General features: G+C 56.4%; 3 protein-coding genes across 3 annotated transcripts in view; all 3 read left to right on the top strand.

Annotated features, from left to right (window-relative positions):
- LOC141725969 (uncharacterized) overlaps positions 1–14,084 on the top strand; it is a 232,670-nt gene that overhangs the window by 119,290 nt on the left and 99,296 nt on the right. The gene's annotated exons all lie outside the window — the stretch shown is intronic.
- LOC141726118 (uncharacterized) lies at positions 3,610–8,890 on the top strand. Its single transcript, XM_074530442.1, has 2 exons — positions 3,610–4,589; positions 7,134–8,890. Exons 1-2 carry the CDS (start codon positions 3,668–3,670, stop codon positions 8,885–8,887), a joined length of 2,676 nt encoding a protein of 891 aa, XP_074386543.1. The 5' UTR covers positions 3,610–3,667; the 3' UTR covers positions 8,888–8,890.
- LOC141726065 (uncharacterized) lies at positions 10,880–13,918 on the top strand. Its single transcript, XM_074530363.1, has one exon. It carries the CDS (start codon positions 10,880–10,882, stop codon positions 12,410–12,412), a length of 1,533 nt encoding a protein of 510 aa, XP_074386464.1. The 3' UTR covers positions 12,413–13,918.

Here is a 14,084-nt window from a genome sequence, read left to right as displayed (position 1 = left end):
CGGGAGGGAGAGGAGGGGGAGAAGAAGAAGGAAGAGGAGGGACAAAGGAAGAGGAGGGACAACGGAACAGGAACACCGGGAGGAAGAACCGCTCCAACACCACGCGGTTCCCCCGCTCGGGCCGCAGCTGTCCCGGCCCCGCCGGCATCGCCGCCCGAAGCCCGGAGGTGAGCGGAGAGGGGGAGCTCGGCCCGACCCCATCGCGGGGGGCTCCGGGAGGGTTTTTGTGGGGGGCGGGGGAGGCAAATCCCATCGTGTCCTTGTCCCCATGAGGGAAAATCCTATCATGTCCTTGTCCCCCCGTGGGGGCAAATCCCATCGTGTCCTTGTCCTTGCTCCCCCCGAGCAGGAGCTGAGCATGGAGAGCAGCGAGGAGCCGGAGGCAGAGGCCGTTTGGAGCGGCTCCACGGCTCGGCAGGGAGAAGCCGACGGGGAGGAGAAGCCCCAAAAGTGCTCCGAGTGTGGGAAGAGCTTCACCTCGAGCTGTACTCTGACTGTCCACCAGAGGAGCCACACGGGGGAACGACCCTACCAGTGTGACCAATGCCAGAAGCGGTTTGTGAGCAGCTCTGAACTCGTGGGGCACCAGGGCTCACACACGGACCAGAGGCCCTTCCAGTGCCTCGACTGCGGGAAGGGTTTCAAAAGAATCTCCCACCTCAACAGGCACCAGCGCATCCACACCGAGGAGAGGCCGTACGAGTGTGATCAGTGCAATAAGAGGTTCCTCAACAGCACCCACCTCCTCCGTCACCGGCTCATCCACACCGAGGAGAGGCCGTTCCACTGCCGTGACTGCGGGCAGAGCTTCCGACGCAACTCCCACCTCATCGTCCACCGGCGCATCCACACCGGGGAGAGACCCCACGAGTGTCCCCAGTGTGGGAAGACTTTCACCCACGGCTCCACCCTGACTGTCCACCTCAGAAGCCACACCGGGGAGAGGCCCTACGAGTGTGATCAGTGCCAGAAGGGCTTTTACACCTCGTCTGATCTCCTCAAGCACCAGCGCATCCACACGGACGAGAGGCCCTTCCGCTGTCCTGATTGTGGGGTGGGATTCAAAGAGAAGTCAACCCTCGTCACACAGAGGAGGATCCACACCGGGGAGAGACCCTACAAGTGCCCCCAGTGTGGGAAGGGCTTCATAGACAGCTCCAGCCGGACTATCCATCTCAGAATCCACAACGGGGAGAGGCCCTACAAGTGTGATCAGTGTCAGAAGGGCTTTTACACCTCGTCTGATCTCCTCAGTCACCAGCGCATCCACACGGACGAGAGGCCCTTCCGCTGTCCCGATTGTGGGGTGGGATTGAAGCACAACTCTGCCCTCATCGCCCACAGGCGCATCCACACCGGGGAGAGACCCTACCAGTGTCCCCAGTGTGGGAAGAGCTTCAGAGCGAGCTCCCACCTGACTGCCCACCTGAGGAGCATCCACACCGGTGAGAGGCCCTATGAGTGTCCCCAGTGTGGGAAGAGTTTCATCCAGAGCTCCAGGCTGACTGTCCACCTCAGAAGCCACACTGGGGAGAGGCCCTTCAAGTGTGATCAGTGCCAGAAGGGCTTTTACACCTCGTCTCATCTCCTAAAGCACCAGCGCATCCACACGGATCAGAAACCTTTCCGCTGTCCCGATTGTGGGGTGGGATTCAAGCATAGCTCCCACCTCATTGTCCACCGGCGCATCCACACCGGGGAGAGACCCCACCAGTGTCCCCAGTGTGAGAAGGGCTTTTCTAAATCCTCCACTTTGACCAGACACCAGAAGAGCCAGCACTGAGGGCAGCCCTGGATGGGAAGAGCTCCGTGCCCTGCTCCAGCTCCATCTCACACGGGAGGATCCGTGCTGGATCATCCCCAGTGAGCCCAGCTGGGCAGAGCCCCCTTGATCCCTGTTGAGAAGACACCTGGCTGGGGGCTCCACATCCTCCTGGCTCCCCGTGGTCACCTGAGCTCATCCGCAGTCCAAGATCAGAAATCCATTGTGGAGAGCACATTTGTCAACTTCTGACCCCAGAAAAAGTTTTTCTGTCATTTTTTCCGTAATTTTTTCCATGAGGGGGATGCTGGGTCCATGGAGTTGAGGGTGCCTGGGACAGATTTGGGGGCTCCTCAGGGCTTTGGGCACCCCAGGCCCAGCAGCTCCATCTGGGGCAGCAGATCAAGGACCCCCTGCCCTGGCAGTGTCCCCACGTCCTCCCGTCCTGGTTCCTGCTGTCCCCTGTCCAGGATCCTGCTCTCATCCGAGTCCAGATCCCATTCCTGGTTCAATACTTGTCTCTCTCCAATATTCTCTATCTGGTTGGAATTCCCGAATTCCCTGTCCTGTGCCCATTTTCCTATTCTAGTCCCCAATTCCCATTTCTCTATTCCCTGTCCCGTTCCCATTTTCTGATTCCTGATCCCAATTCCCATTTCTCTATTCCCTGTCCTTTTCCCCTTTTCCTATTCCAGTCCCCAATTCCCATTTCTCTATTCCCTGTCCCCTTCCCATTTTCTGATTCCTGATCCCAATCCCAGCCCCTCTCCTGATTCCCAATCCCAGTCCAGTATTCACGCTCCATTTAAATAAAATGTGTCATGGACATATTTTATTAAAAAATCCTTTCCTTAGGATCTTTTTCTCCTGAGAAGCTGAATGGCCTCTAAAATGAAGCTATAAACACTAATTATCTGGTGCTGTGGAATGCAGCAATTTCATCTTTGATTGGTCTAGTGTGGTTGTTGCTAATGAAGGACCAATCACAGTTTAGCTGTCTTGAAATTTGGTTACTCACGAGATTTTATCATCATTGTTTCTTATTATTTTCTAGCTTTCTGATGAAATCTTAGTTTTCTATTACTTTCGTATACCTTTAATGTAGCATTTGCTTTTAGTGTACTATATATATCATAAAATAATAAATCGTCTTTCTGAAAATAAAAACACGGAGTCAAAATTTTCATCCCTCCCTCATCTTGGGACCCCTGAGACCACCACAGGGTCCCTTTTCCGTTCCTGGTCCCCATTCCCATTCCCGGTCCCCTCCAGCCATGACGTCGCCGAGCAAAGCCCGCGCTCCTCCCTCCCACCAATCCCAGCGCGCGATCGCTCCCTGATTTGCATAACCACGCCCTTCTTCCCCGCCTGCTTTTGGGTGCCGGCGCTGCCCGGGCCGGACTCGGAGCAGAGGAGGAGCGGGAGGAAGAGGAGGGGGAGAAGGAGGAGGAGAAAGAGGAGGGACAAAGGAAGAGGAGGGACAACGGAACAGAAACACCGGGAGGAATAGGCGCCCCAACACCACGCGGTTCCCCCGCTCCGGCCGCAGCTGCCCCGGCCCCGCCGGCATCGCCGCCCGGAGCCCGCAGGTGAGCGGAGAGGGGGAGCTCGGCCCGACCCCATCGCGGGGGGCTCCGGGAGGGTTTTTGTGGGGGGCGGGAGAGGCAAATCCCATCGTGTCCTTGTCCCCATAGCGGCAAATCCCATCGTGTCCTTGTCCCCGTGGGGGCAAATCCCATCGTGTCCTTGTCCCTATGGGGTAAATCCCATCGTGTCCTTTTCCCCGTGGGGGCAAATCCCATCGTGTCCTTGTCCCTATGGGGGCAAATCCCATCGTGTCCTTGTCCCCATAGCGGCAAATCCCATCGTGTCCTTGTCCTTGCTCTCCCCGAGCAGGAGCTGAGCATGGAGAGCAGCGAGGAGCCGGAGGCAGAGGCCGTTTGGAGCGGCTCCACGGCTCGGCAGGGAGAAGCCGACGGGGAGGAGAAGCCCCACAAGTGCTCCGAGTGTGGGAAGAGCTTCAAGAGGAGATCCTGCCTGATTGTGCACCAGAGAACCCACACGGGATCTGAGGAGGAAAAACCCAGCCTGGAGCAGGGTCAGAACTCAGAGCTGGGGGTCCAAGAGCAGCTCCAGGGTGGGGAGGAGAAGCCCCAAAAGTGCTCCGAGTGTGGGAAGAGCTTTACCTCGAGCTCTACTCTGACTGTCCACCAGAGGAGCCACACGGGGGAACGACGCTACCAGTGTGACCAATGCCAGAAGCGGTTTGTGAGCAGCTCTAAACTCGTGGGGCACCAGGGCTCACACACGGACCAGAGGCCCTTCCAGTGCCCCGACTGCGGGAAGGGTTTCAAAAGAATCTCCCACCTCAACAGGCACCAGCGCATCCACACAGGGGAGAGGCCGTACGAGTGTGATCAGTGCAATAAGAGGTTCCTCAACAGCACCCACCTCCTCGGTCACCGGCTCATCCACACCGAGGAGAGGCCGTTCCACTGTCGTGACTGCGGGCAGAGCTTCCGATGCAACTCCCACCTCATCGTCCACCGGCGCATCCACACCGGGGAGAGACCCCACGATTGTCCCCAGTGTGGGAAGACTTTCACCCGCAGCTCCACCCTGACTGTCCACCTCAGAAGCCACACCGGGGAGAGGCCCTACGAGTGTGATCAGTGCCAGAAGGGCTTTTACACCTCGTCTGATCTCCTTGTGCACCAGCGCATCCACACGGACGAGAGGCCCTTCAGCTGTCCCGAATGTGGGGTGGGATTCAAGCACAACTCCACCCTCATCGCCCACCGGCGCAGCCACACCGGGGAGAGACCCTACCAGTGTCCCCAGTGTGGGAAGGGCTTCACCACAAGCAGCAGCATGACCAGACACCAGAAGAGCCAGCACTGAGGGCAGCCCTGGGTGGGAAGAGCTCCGTGCGCTGCTCCAGCTCCATCTCACACGGGAGGATCAGTGCTGGATCATCCCCAGTGAGCCCAGCTGGGCAGAGCCCCCTTGATCCCTGTTGAGAAGACACCTGGCTGGGGGCTCCACATCCTCCTGGCTCCCCGTGGTCACCTGAACTCATCCGCAGTCCAAGATCAGAAATCCGTTGTGGAGAGCACATTTGTCAACTTCTGACCCTAGAAAAATTTTGTCCTTTTTTTTATTACCATCTTTTGGTGATATTCAGCAACACTAGATAGCCTTGGATGTCTTCTCCAATATCAATCCATCCCCCGTGGGAGGATCCCCTGTGAGCCCAGGTGAGCAGAACCCCCTTGATCCCTGTTTGGAGCACACCTGGCTAAAGGCTCCGCATCCTCCGGGATTTGTCAACTTCTGACCTTGAAAAATCTCATTTTTTCCAAATTTTGGAAATTTGTTATTAAGCAACACTAGATATCCTTGGATGTCTTCTCCACCACTGGAGAATTTGCTCTGGATGATTCTCAGTGGGCCCAGGGGGGCAGAGCCCAGGTGATCCCTGTTTGGAGAACACCTGGCTGATGGCTCAACATCCTCCTGGCTCGTCACGGCCTAGATTTTCTTTTTATTTCTCTTTGTCCTTTCCAAACAGTCAAATCTGAGGTTGAAAATATAGACATTAAAAAAAAGCAAGGATGGGCATGAGGGGGATGCTGGGTCCATGGAGTTGAGGGTGCCTGGGACAGATTTGGGGGCTCCTCAGGGCTTTGGGCACCCCAGGCCCAGCAGCTCCATCTGGGGCAGCAGATCAAGGACCCCCTGTCCTGGCAGTGTCCCCACGTCCTCCCGTCCTGGTTCCTGCTGTCCCCTGTCCAGGATCCTGCTCTCATCCGAGTCCAGATCCCATTCCTGGTTCAATACTTGTCCCTGTCCCATATTCTCTATCTGGATGCCATTCCCGTATTCCCTGTCCTGTTCCCCTTTTCCTATTCCAGTCCCCAATTCCCATTTCTCTGTTCCCTGTCCCGTTCCCATTTTCTGATTCCTGATCCCAATCCCGGCCCCTCTCCTGTATTCCCAGTCCAGTATTCACGCTCCTGTCACAGATATCTTTTATTAAAATATTTTTTCCTTAGGATCTTTTTCTCTTTAGAAGCTGAGAGACCTCAAGAACGAAATTTAAACACTAATTATCTGGTGCTTTGGAATGCTGCCATTTCATCTTTGATTGGTCTCATGTGGTTGTTTGTAATTAATGGCCAGTCAAAGCTCAGCTGTCTCAGACTCTCTGGTCACTCACAAGATTTTATTATCATTCCTTTCAAGCCTTAATATGAAATCCTATTCTCTATTCTTTATTAGTGTTTTAACATAGTATTTTCTTCTAATATAGTATATCAATAATAAAATAATAAATGAGCTTTCTGAAAATAAAAACACGGAGTCAAAACTTTAATCTCTTCCCCCATCCTGGGAGCCCTGAGAACACAACAGGGTCCCTTTTCCTTCCTGGTCCCTGTCCCCATTCCTGGTCCCCATTCCCGGTCCCGGTCCCAGCCATGACGTCAGCGAGCAAAGCCCGCGCTCCTCCCTCCCACCAATCCCAGCGCGCGATCGCTCTCAGATTTGCATAACCACGCCCTCGCCCCCCGCCTGCTTTTGGGTGCCGGCGCTGCCCGGGCCGGACTCCGAGCGGATTCGGAGCGGGGGAAGAGAAGCAGGAGGAGGAGGGACAAAGGAAGAGGAGGGACAAAGGAAGAGGAGGGACAACGGAACAGAAACACCGGGAGGAAGAGGCGCCCCAACACCACGCGGTTCCCGCGCTGCGGCCGCAGCTGCCCCGGCCCCGCCGGCATCGCCGCCCGGAGCCCGCAGGTGAGCGTAGAGGGGGAGCTCGGCCCGACCCCATCGCGGGGGGCTCCGGGAGGGTTTTTGTGGGGGGAAGGGGAGGCAAATCCCATCGTGTCCTTCTCCCCGTGGGGGCAAATCCCATCGTGTCCTTGTCCCCACGGGGGCAAATCCCATCGTGTCCTTGTCCTTGCTCCCCCCGAGCAGGAGCTGAGCATGGAGAGCAGCGAGGAGCCGGTGGCAGAGGCCGTTTGGAGCGGCTCCACGGCTCGGCAGGGAGAAGCCAACGGGGAGGAGAAGCCGCGGAGATCCCTGAGCAGGAGGGGCTGCAAAGGCAGAGTGCGGGGATCCGAGGGGGAAAGAGCCAGCCTGGGCCATGGAGGGGCTCAGAGATCCGAGCTGGGGCCCCGTGAGCAGCTCCAGGGTGGGGAGGAGAAGCCCCACAAGTGCTCCGAGTGTGGGAAGAGCTTCAAGAGGAGATCCTGCCTGATTGTGCACCAGAGAACCCACACGGGATCTGAGGGGGAAAAACCCAGCCTGGAGCAGGGTCAGAGCTCAGAGCTGGGGGTCCATGAGCAGCTCCATGGTGGGGAGGAGAAGCCCCACAAGTGCTCCGAGTGTGGGAAGAGCTTCAGGTGTAGGTCCAAACTGACTGCCCACCTGAGGAGCCACACCGGGGAGAGTCCCTTTGAATGTGCTGAATGCCATCAGAGGTTTTACACCAAGTCCGATCTCGTCATTCACCAGCGCATTCACACCAACGAGCGGCCATTTTGCTGTCCTGATTGTGGAAACGGATTCAGGGAAAGGTCCAGCCTCGTCGTCCACCAGCGAATCCACACTGGGGAGAAGCCCTATAGGTGTGGGGAGTGTGGGCAGAGCTTTAGACATAGTTCCACCCTTTCAGCCCACCAGAGAACCCACACGGGGGAACGACCCTACGAGTGTGACCAGTGCCAGAAGAGGTTTGTGAGGAGCTCTGAGCTCCTGGTGCACCAGCGCTCACACACGGACGAGAGGCCCTTCCAGTGCCCCGACTGCGGGAAGGGCTTCAACCTCGTCTCCACCCTGAACAGGCACCGGATGATCCACACCGGGGAGAGGCCCTACAAGTGTGATCAGTGCAATAAGAGGTTCCTGACCAGCACCAACCTCCTCCATCACAAGCTCATCCACACCGAGGAGAGGCCGTTCCACTGTCGAGACTGCGGGAAGGGCTTCAGGCAAAAGTCCACTCTGATCACCCACCGGCGCATCCACACTGGGGAGAGACCCCACGAGTGTCCCCAGTGTGGGAAGAGCTTCAGAGCGAGCTCCAGCCTGACTGTGCACCTGAGGAGCCACACCGGGGAGAGGCCCTTTGAGTGTGGGGAGTGCGGGAAGAGTTTCATGTCCAAGTACAAACTGACTTACCACCAGAGGAGCCACACGGGGGAGCGACCCTACGAGTGTGACCAGTGCAAGAAGAGGTTTAGGAGCAGCTCTGAACTCGTGGTGCACCAGCGCTCACACTCAGACGAGAGGCCCTTCCAGTGCCCCGACTGCAGGAAGCGCTTCAAAAGCGTCTCCGAACTCAACCAGCACCGGCGCATCCACACCGGGGAGAGGCCCTACGAGTGTGGTCAGTGCAGGAAACGCTTTCGGAGCAGCTCCAATCTCCTCAGTCACCAGATCACCCACACCGAGGAGAGGCCGTTCCGCTGCCGTGAGTGCGGGAAGGGCTTCAGACGCACGTCCCACCTCAACACCCACCGGCGCATCCACACTGGCGAGGGACTCCAGGAGTGTCCCCAGTGTGGGAAGAGTTTCATCCAGAGCTCCAGCCTGACTGTCCACCTCAGAAGCCACACCGGGGAGAGGCCCTACGAGTGTGATCAGTGCCAGAAGGGCTTTTACACCTCGTCTGATCTCCTTGTCCACCAGCGCATCCACACGGACGAGAGGCCCTTCCGCTGTCCCGATTGTGGGGTGGGATTCAAAGAGAAGTCAACCCTCGTCAAACACAGGAGGATCCACACCGGGGAGAGACCCTACAAGTGCCCCCAGTGTGGGAAGGGCTTCAGAGACAGCTCCAGCCGGACTATCCATCTCAGAAGCCACACCGGGGAGAGGCCCTACAAGTGTGATCAGTGCCAGAAGGGCTTTAACACCTCGTGTGATCTCCGCATGCACCAGCGCATCCACACGGACGAGAGGCCCTTCCGCTGTCCCGAATGTGGGGTGGGATTCAAGCACAACTCCACCCTCATCGCCCACCGGCGCAGCCACACCGGGGAGAGACCCTACCAGTGTCCCCAGTGTGGGAAGGGCTTCACCACAAGCAGCAGCATGACCAGACACCAGAAGAGCCAGCACTGAGGGCAGCCCTGGGTGGGAAGAGCTCCGTGCGCTGCTCCAGCTCCATCTCACACGGGAGGATCAGTGCTGGATCATCCCCAGTGAGCCCAGCTGGGCAGAGCCCCCTTGATCCCTGTTGAGAAGACACCTGGCTGGGGGCTCCACATCCTCCTGGCTCCCCGTGGTCACCTGAACTCATCCGCAGTCCAAGATCAGAAATCCGTTGTGGAGAGCACATTTGTCAACTTCTGACCCTAGAAAAATTTTGTCCTTTTTTTTATTACCATCTTTTGGTGATATTCAGCAACACTAGATAGCCTTGGATGTCTTCTCCAATATCAATCCATCCCCCGTGGGAGGATCCCCTGTGAGCCCAGGTGAGCAGAACCCGCTTGATCCCTGTTTGGAGGACACCTGGCTAAAGGCTCCGCATCCTCCGGGATTTGTCAACTTCTGACCCTTGAAAAATCTCATTTTGTCCAAATTTTGGTGGTATTAAGCAACACTAGATATCCTTGGATGTCTTCTCCACCATTGGAGAATCTGCTCTGGATGATTCCAGTGGGCCCAGGGGGGCAGAGCCCAGGTGATCCCTGTTTGGAGAACACCTGGCTGATGGCTCAACATCCTCCTGGCTCGTCACGGCCTAGATTTTCTTTTTATTTCTCTTTGTCCTTTCCAAACACCCAAATCTGAGGTTGAAAATATAGACATTAAAATAAAGCAAGGATGGGCATGAAGGGGATGCAGGGTCCAGGGAGTTGAGGGTGCCTGGGACAGATTTGGGGGCTCCTCAGGGCTTTGGGCACCCCAGGCCCAGCAGCTCCATCTGGGGCAGCAGATCAAGGACCCCCTGCCCTGGCAGTGTCCGCACGTCCTCCCGTCCTGGTTCCTGCTGTCCCCTGTCCAGGATCCTGCTCTCATCCGAGTCCAGATCCCATTCCTGGTTCAATACTTGTCCCTGTCCCATATTCTCTATCTGGATGCCATTCCCGTATTCCCTGTCCTGTTCCCCTCTTCCTATTCCAATCCCCAATTCCCATTTCTCTATTCCCTGTCCCGTTCCCATTTTCTGATTCCTGATCCCAATCCCAGCCCCTCTCCTGTATTCCCAGTCCAGTATTCACACTCCTGTCATAGATATATTTTATTAAAAAATCTTTTCCTAAGGATCTTTTTCTCCTGAGAAGCTGAGAGACCTCAAGAACGAAATTTAAACACTAATTATCTGGTGCTGTGGAATGCAGCAATTTCATCTTTGATTGGTCTCGTGTGGTTGTTTGTAATTAATGGCCAGTCAAAGCTCAGCTGTCTCAGACTCTCTGGTCACTCACAAGATTCTTTTATCATTCCTTTCTATTCCTTTCAAGCCTTAATTTGAAATCCTTTTCTGTATTTTTTTATTATAGTTCTAATATAGCATTTTCTTCTAATATAGTATATCGATAATAACATAATGAGCTTTCTGAAAATAAAAAAATTGAGTCAAAATTTTCATCTCTTCCGTCATCCTGGGAGCCCTGAGAACACAACAGGGTCCCTTTTCCTTCCTGGTCCCTGTCCCCATTCCTGGTCCCCATTCCCGGTCCCGGTCCCAGCCATGACGTCAGCGAGCAAAGCCCGCGCTCCTCCCTCCCACCAATCCCAGCGCGCGATCGCTCTCAGATTTGCATAACCACGCCCTCGCTCCCCGCCTGCTTTTGGGTGCCGGCGCTGCCCGGGCCGGACTCGGAGCGGAGGAGGAGCGGGAGGGAGAGGAGGGGGAGAAGAAGAAGGAAGAGGAGGGACAAAGGAAGAGGAGGGACAACGGAACAGGAACACCGGGAGGAAGAACCGCTCCAACACCACGCGGTTCCCCCGCTCGGGCCGCAGCTGTCCCGGCCCCGCCGGCATCGCCGCCCGGAGCCCGGAGGTGAGCGGAGAGGGGGAGCTCGGCCCGACCCCATCGCGGGGGGCTCCGGGAGGGTTTTTGTGGGGGGCGGGGGAGGCAAATCCCATCGTGTCCTTGTCCCCATGAGGGAAAATCCTATCATGTCCTTGTCCCCCCGTGGGGGCAAATCCCATCGTGTCCTTGTCCTTGCTCCCCCCGAGCAGGAGCTGAGCATGGAGAGCAGCGAGGAGCCGGAGGCAGAGGCCGTTTGGAGCGGCTCCACGGCTCGGCAGGGAGAAGCCGACGGGGAGGAGAAGCCCCAAAAGTGCTCCGAGTGTGGGAAGAGCTTCACCTCGAGCTGTACTCTGACTGTCCACCAGAGGAGCCACACGGGGGAACGACGCTACCAGTGTGACCAATGCCAGAAGCGGTTTGTGAGCAGCTCTGAACTCGTGGGGCACCAGGGCTCACACACGGACGAGAGGCCCTTCCAGTGCCTCGACTGCGGGAAGGGTTTCAAAAGAATCTCCCACCTCAACAGGCACCAGCGCATCCACACCGAGGAGAGGCCGTACGAGTGTGATCAGTGCAATAAGAGGTTCCTCAACAGCACCCACCTCCTCGGTCACCGCCTCATCCACACTGAGGAGAGGCCGTTCCACTGCCGTGACTGCGGGCAGAGCTTCCGACGCAACTCCCACCTCATCGTCCACCGGCGCATCCACACTGGGGAGAGACCCCAGGAGTGTCCCCAGTGTGGGAAGACTTTCACCCACGGTTCCACCCTGACTGTCCACCTCAGAAGCCACACCGGGGAGAGGCCCTACGAGTGTGATCAGTGCCAGAAGGGCTTTTACACCTCGTCTGATCTCCTCAAGCACCAGCGCATCCACACGGACGAGAGGCCCTTCCGCTGTCCCGATTGTGGGGTGGGATTCAAAGAGAAGTCAACCCTCGTCACACAGAGGAGGATCCACACCGGGGAGAGACCCTACAAGTGCCCCCAGTGTGGGAAGGGCTTCATAGACAGCTCCAGCCGGACTATCCATCTCAGAGGCCACACCGGGGAGAGGCCCTACAAGTGTGATCAGTGTCAGAAGGGCTTTTACACCTCGTCTGATCTCCTCAGTCACCAGCGCATCCACACGGACGAGAGGCCCTTCCGCTGTCCCGATTGTGGGGTGGGATTCAAGCACAACTCTGCCCTCATCGCCCACAGGCGCATCCACACCGGGGAGAGACCCTACCAGTGTCCCCAGTGTGGGAAGAGCTTCAGAGCGAGCTCCCACCTGACTGCCCACCTGAGGAGCATCCACACCGGTGAGAGGCCCTATGAGTGTCCCCAGTGTGGGAAGAGTTTCATCCAGAGCTCCAGGCTGACAGTCCACCTCAGAAGCCACACTGGGGAGAGGCCCTTCAAGTGTGATCAGTGCCAGAAGGGCTTTTACACCTCGTCTCATCTCCTAAAGCACCAGCGCATCCACACGGATCAGAAACCTTTCCGCTGTCCCGATTGTGGGGTGGGATTCAAGCACAACTCCCACCTCACCGTCCACCGGCGCATCCACACCGGGGAGAGACCCTACCAGTGTCCCCAGTGTGGGAAGGGCTTCACCCAGAGCTCCCACCTGACTGTCCACCTGAGGAGCCACACTGGGGAGAGGCCCCAGGAGTGAGATCAGTGCCCGAAGAGGTTTCAGAGCAGCTCCCATCTCCTCAGTCACCAGCGCATCCACACCGAGGTGAGGCCGTTCCGCTGCCGTGACTGCGGGAAGGGCTTCAGGCTCAGCTCTGCCCTCATCAGGCACCGGCGCATCCACAGCAGGGACAGACCCCACGAGTGTGATCAGTGTGGGAAGGGCTTTTCTAAAACCTCCACTTTGACCGGACACCTACAGAGGCAGCACTGAGGGCAGCCCTGGACGGGAAGAGCTCCGTGCGCTGCTCCAGCTCCATCTCACACGGGAGGATCCGTGCTGGATCATCCCCAGTGAGCCCAGCTGGGCAGAGCCCCCTTGATCCCTGTTGAGAAGACACCTGGCTGGGGGCTCCACATCCTCCTGGCTCCCCGTGGTCACTTGAACTCATCCGCAGTCCAAGATCAGAAATCCATTGTGGAGAGCACATTTGTCAACTTCTGACCCCAGAAAAAGTTTTTCTGTCATTTTTTCCGTAATTTTTTCCATGAGGGGGATGCTGGGTCCATGGAGTTGAGGGTGCCTGGGACAGATTTGGGGGCTCCTCAGGGCTTTGGGCACCCCAGGCCCATCAGCTCCATCTGGGGCAGCAGATCAAGGACCCCCTGCCCTGGCAGTGTCCCCACGTCCTCCCGTCCTGGTTCCTGCTGTCCCCTGTCCAGGATCCTGCTCTCATCCAAGTCCAGATCCCATTCCTGTCTCAATACCTGTCTCTCTCCCATATTCTCTATCTGTTTGGAATTCCCGAATTCCCTGTCCTGTGCCCATTTTCCTATTGTAGTCCCCAATTCCCATTTCTCTATTCCCTGTCCCGTTCCCATTTTCTGATTCCTGATCCCAATTCCCATTTCTCTATTCCCTGTCCTGTTCCCCTTTTCCTATTCCAGTCCCCAATTCCCATTTCTCTATTCCCTGTCCCCTTCCCATTTTCTGATTCCTGATCACAATACCGGCCCCTCTCCTGATTCCCAATCCCCGTCCAGTATTCACGCTCCATTTAAATAAAATGTGTCACGGACATATTTTATTAAAAAATCCTTTCCTTAGGATCTTTTTCTCCTGAGAAGCTGAATGACCTCTAAAATTAAGCTATAAACACTAATTATCTGGTGCTGTGGAATGCAGCAATTTCATCTTTGATTGGTCTAGTGAGGTTGTTGCTAATGAAGGACCAATCACAGTTTAGCTGTCTTGAAATTTGGTTACTCACAAGATTTTATGATCATTGTTTTTTATTTTCTAGCTTTCTGATGAAATCTTAGTTTTCTATTACATTCATATACCTTTAATATAGCATTATCTTTTATTTTACTATGTATATCATAAAATAATGAATCGTCTTTCTGAAAATAAAAACACGGAGTCAAAATTTATATCCCTCTCTCATCTTGGGACCCCTGAGACCACCACAGGGTCCCTTTTCCGTTCCTGGTACCCATTCCCATTCGCGGTCCCCTCCAGCCATGACGTCACCGAGCAAACCCCGCGCTCCTCCCTGCCACCAATCTGAGCGCGCGATCGCTCCCTGATTTGCATAACCACGCCCTTCTTCCCCGCCTGCTTTTGGGTGCCGGCGCTGCCCGGGCCGGACTCGGAGCGGAGGAGGAGCGGGAGGGAGAGGAGGGGGAGAAGGAGGAGGAGAAAGAGGAGG

The sequence above is a fragment of the Zonotrichia albicollis genome, chromosome 32 (assembly GCF_047830755.1).
Source record: "Zonotrichia albicollis isolate bZonAlb1 chromosome 32, bZonAlb1.hap1, whole genome shotgun sequence".
In the NCBI taxonomy this organism is placed as follows: domain Eukaryota; kingdom Metazoa; phylum Chordata; class Aves; order Passeriformes; family Passerellidae; genus Zonotrichia; species Zonotrichia albicollis.
The sequence above is the reverse complement of the archived record's forward strand: the minus strand, read 5'-3'. Positions and strand labels throughout refer to the sequence as shown.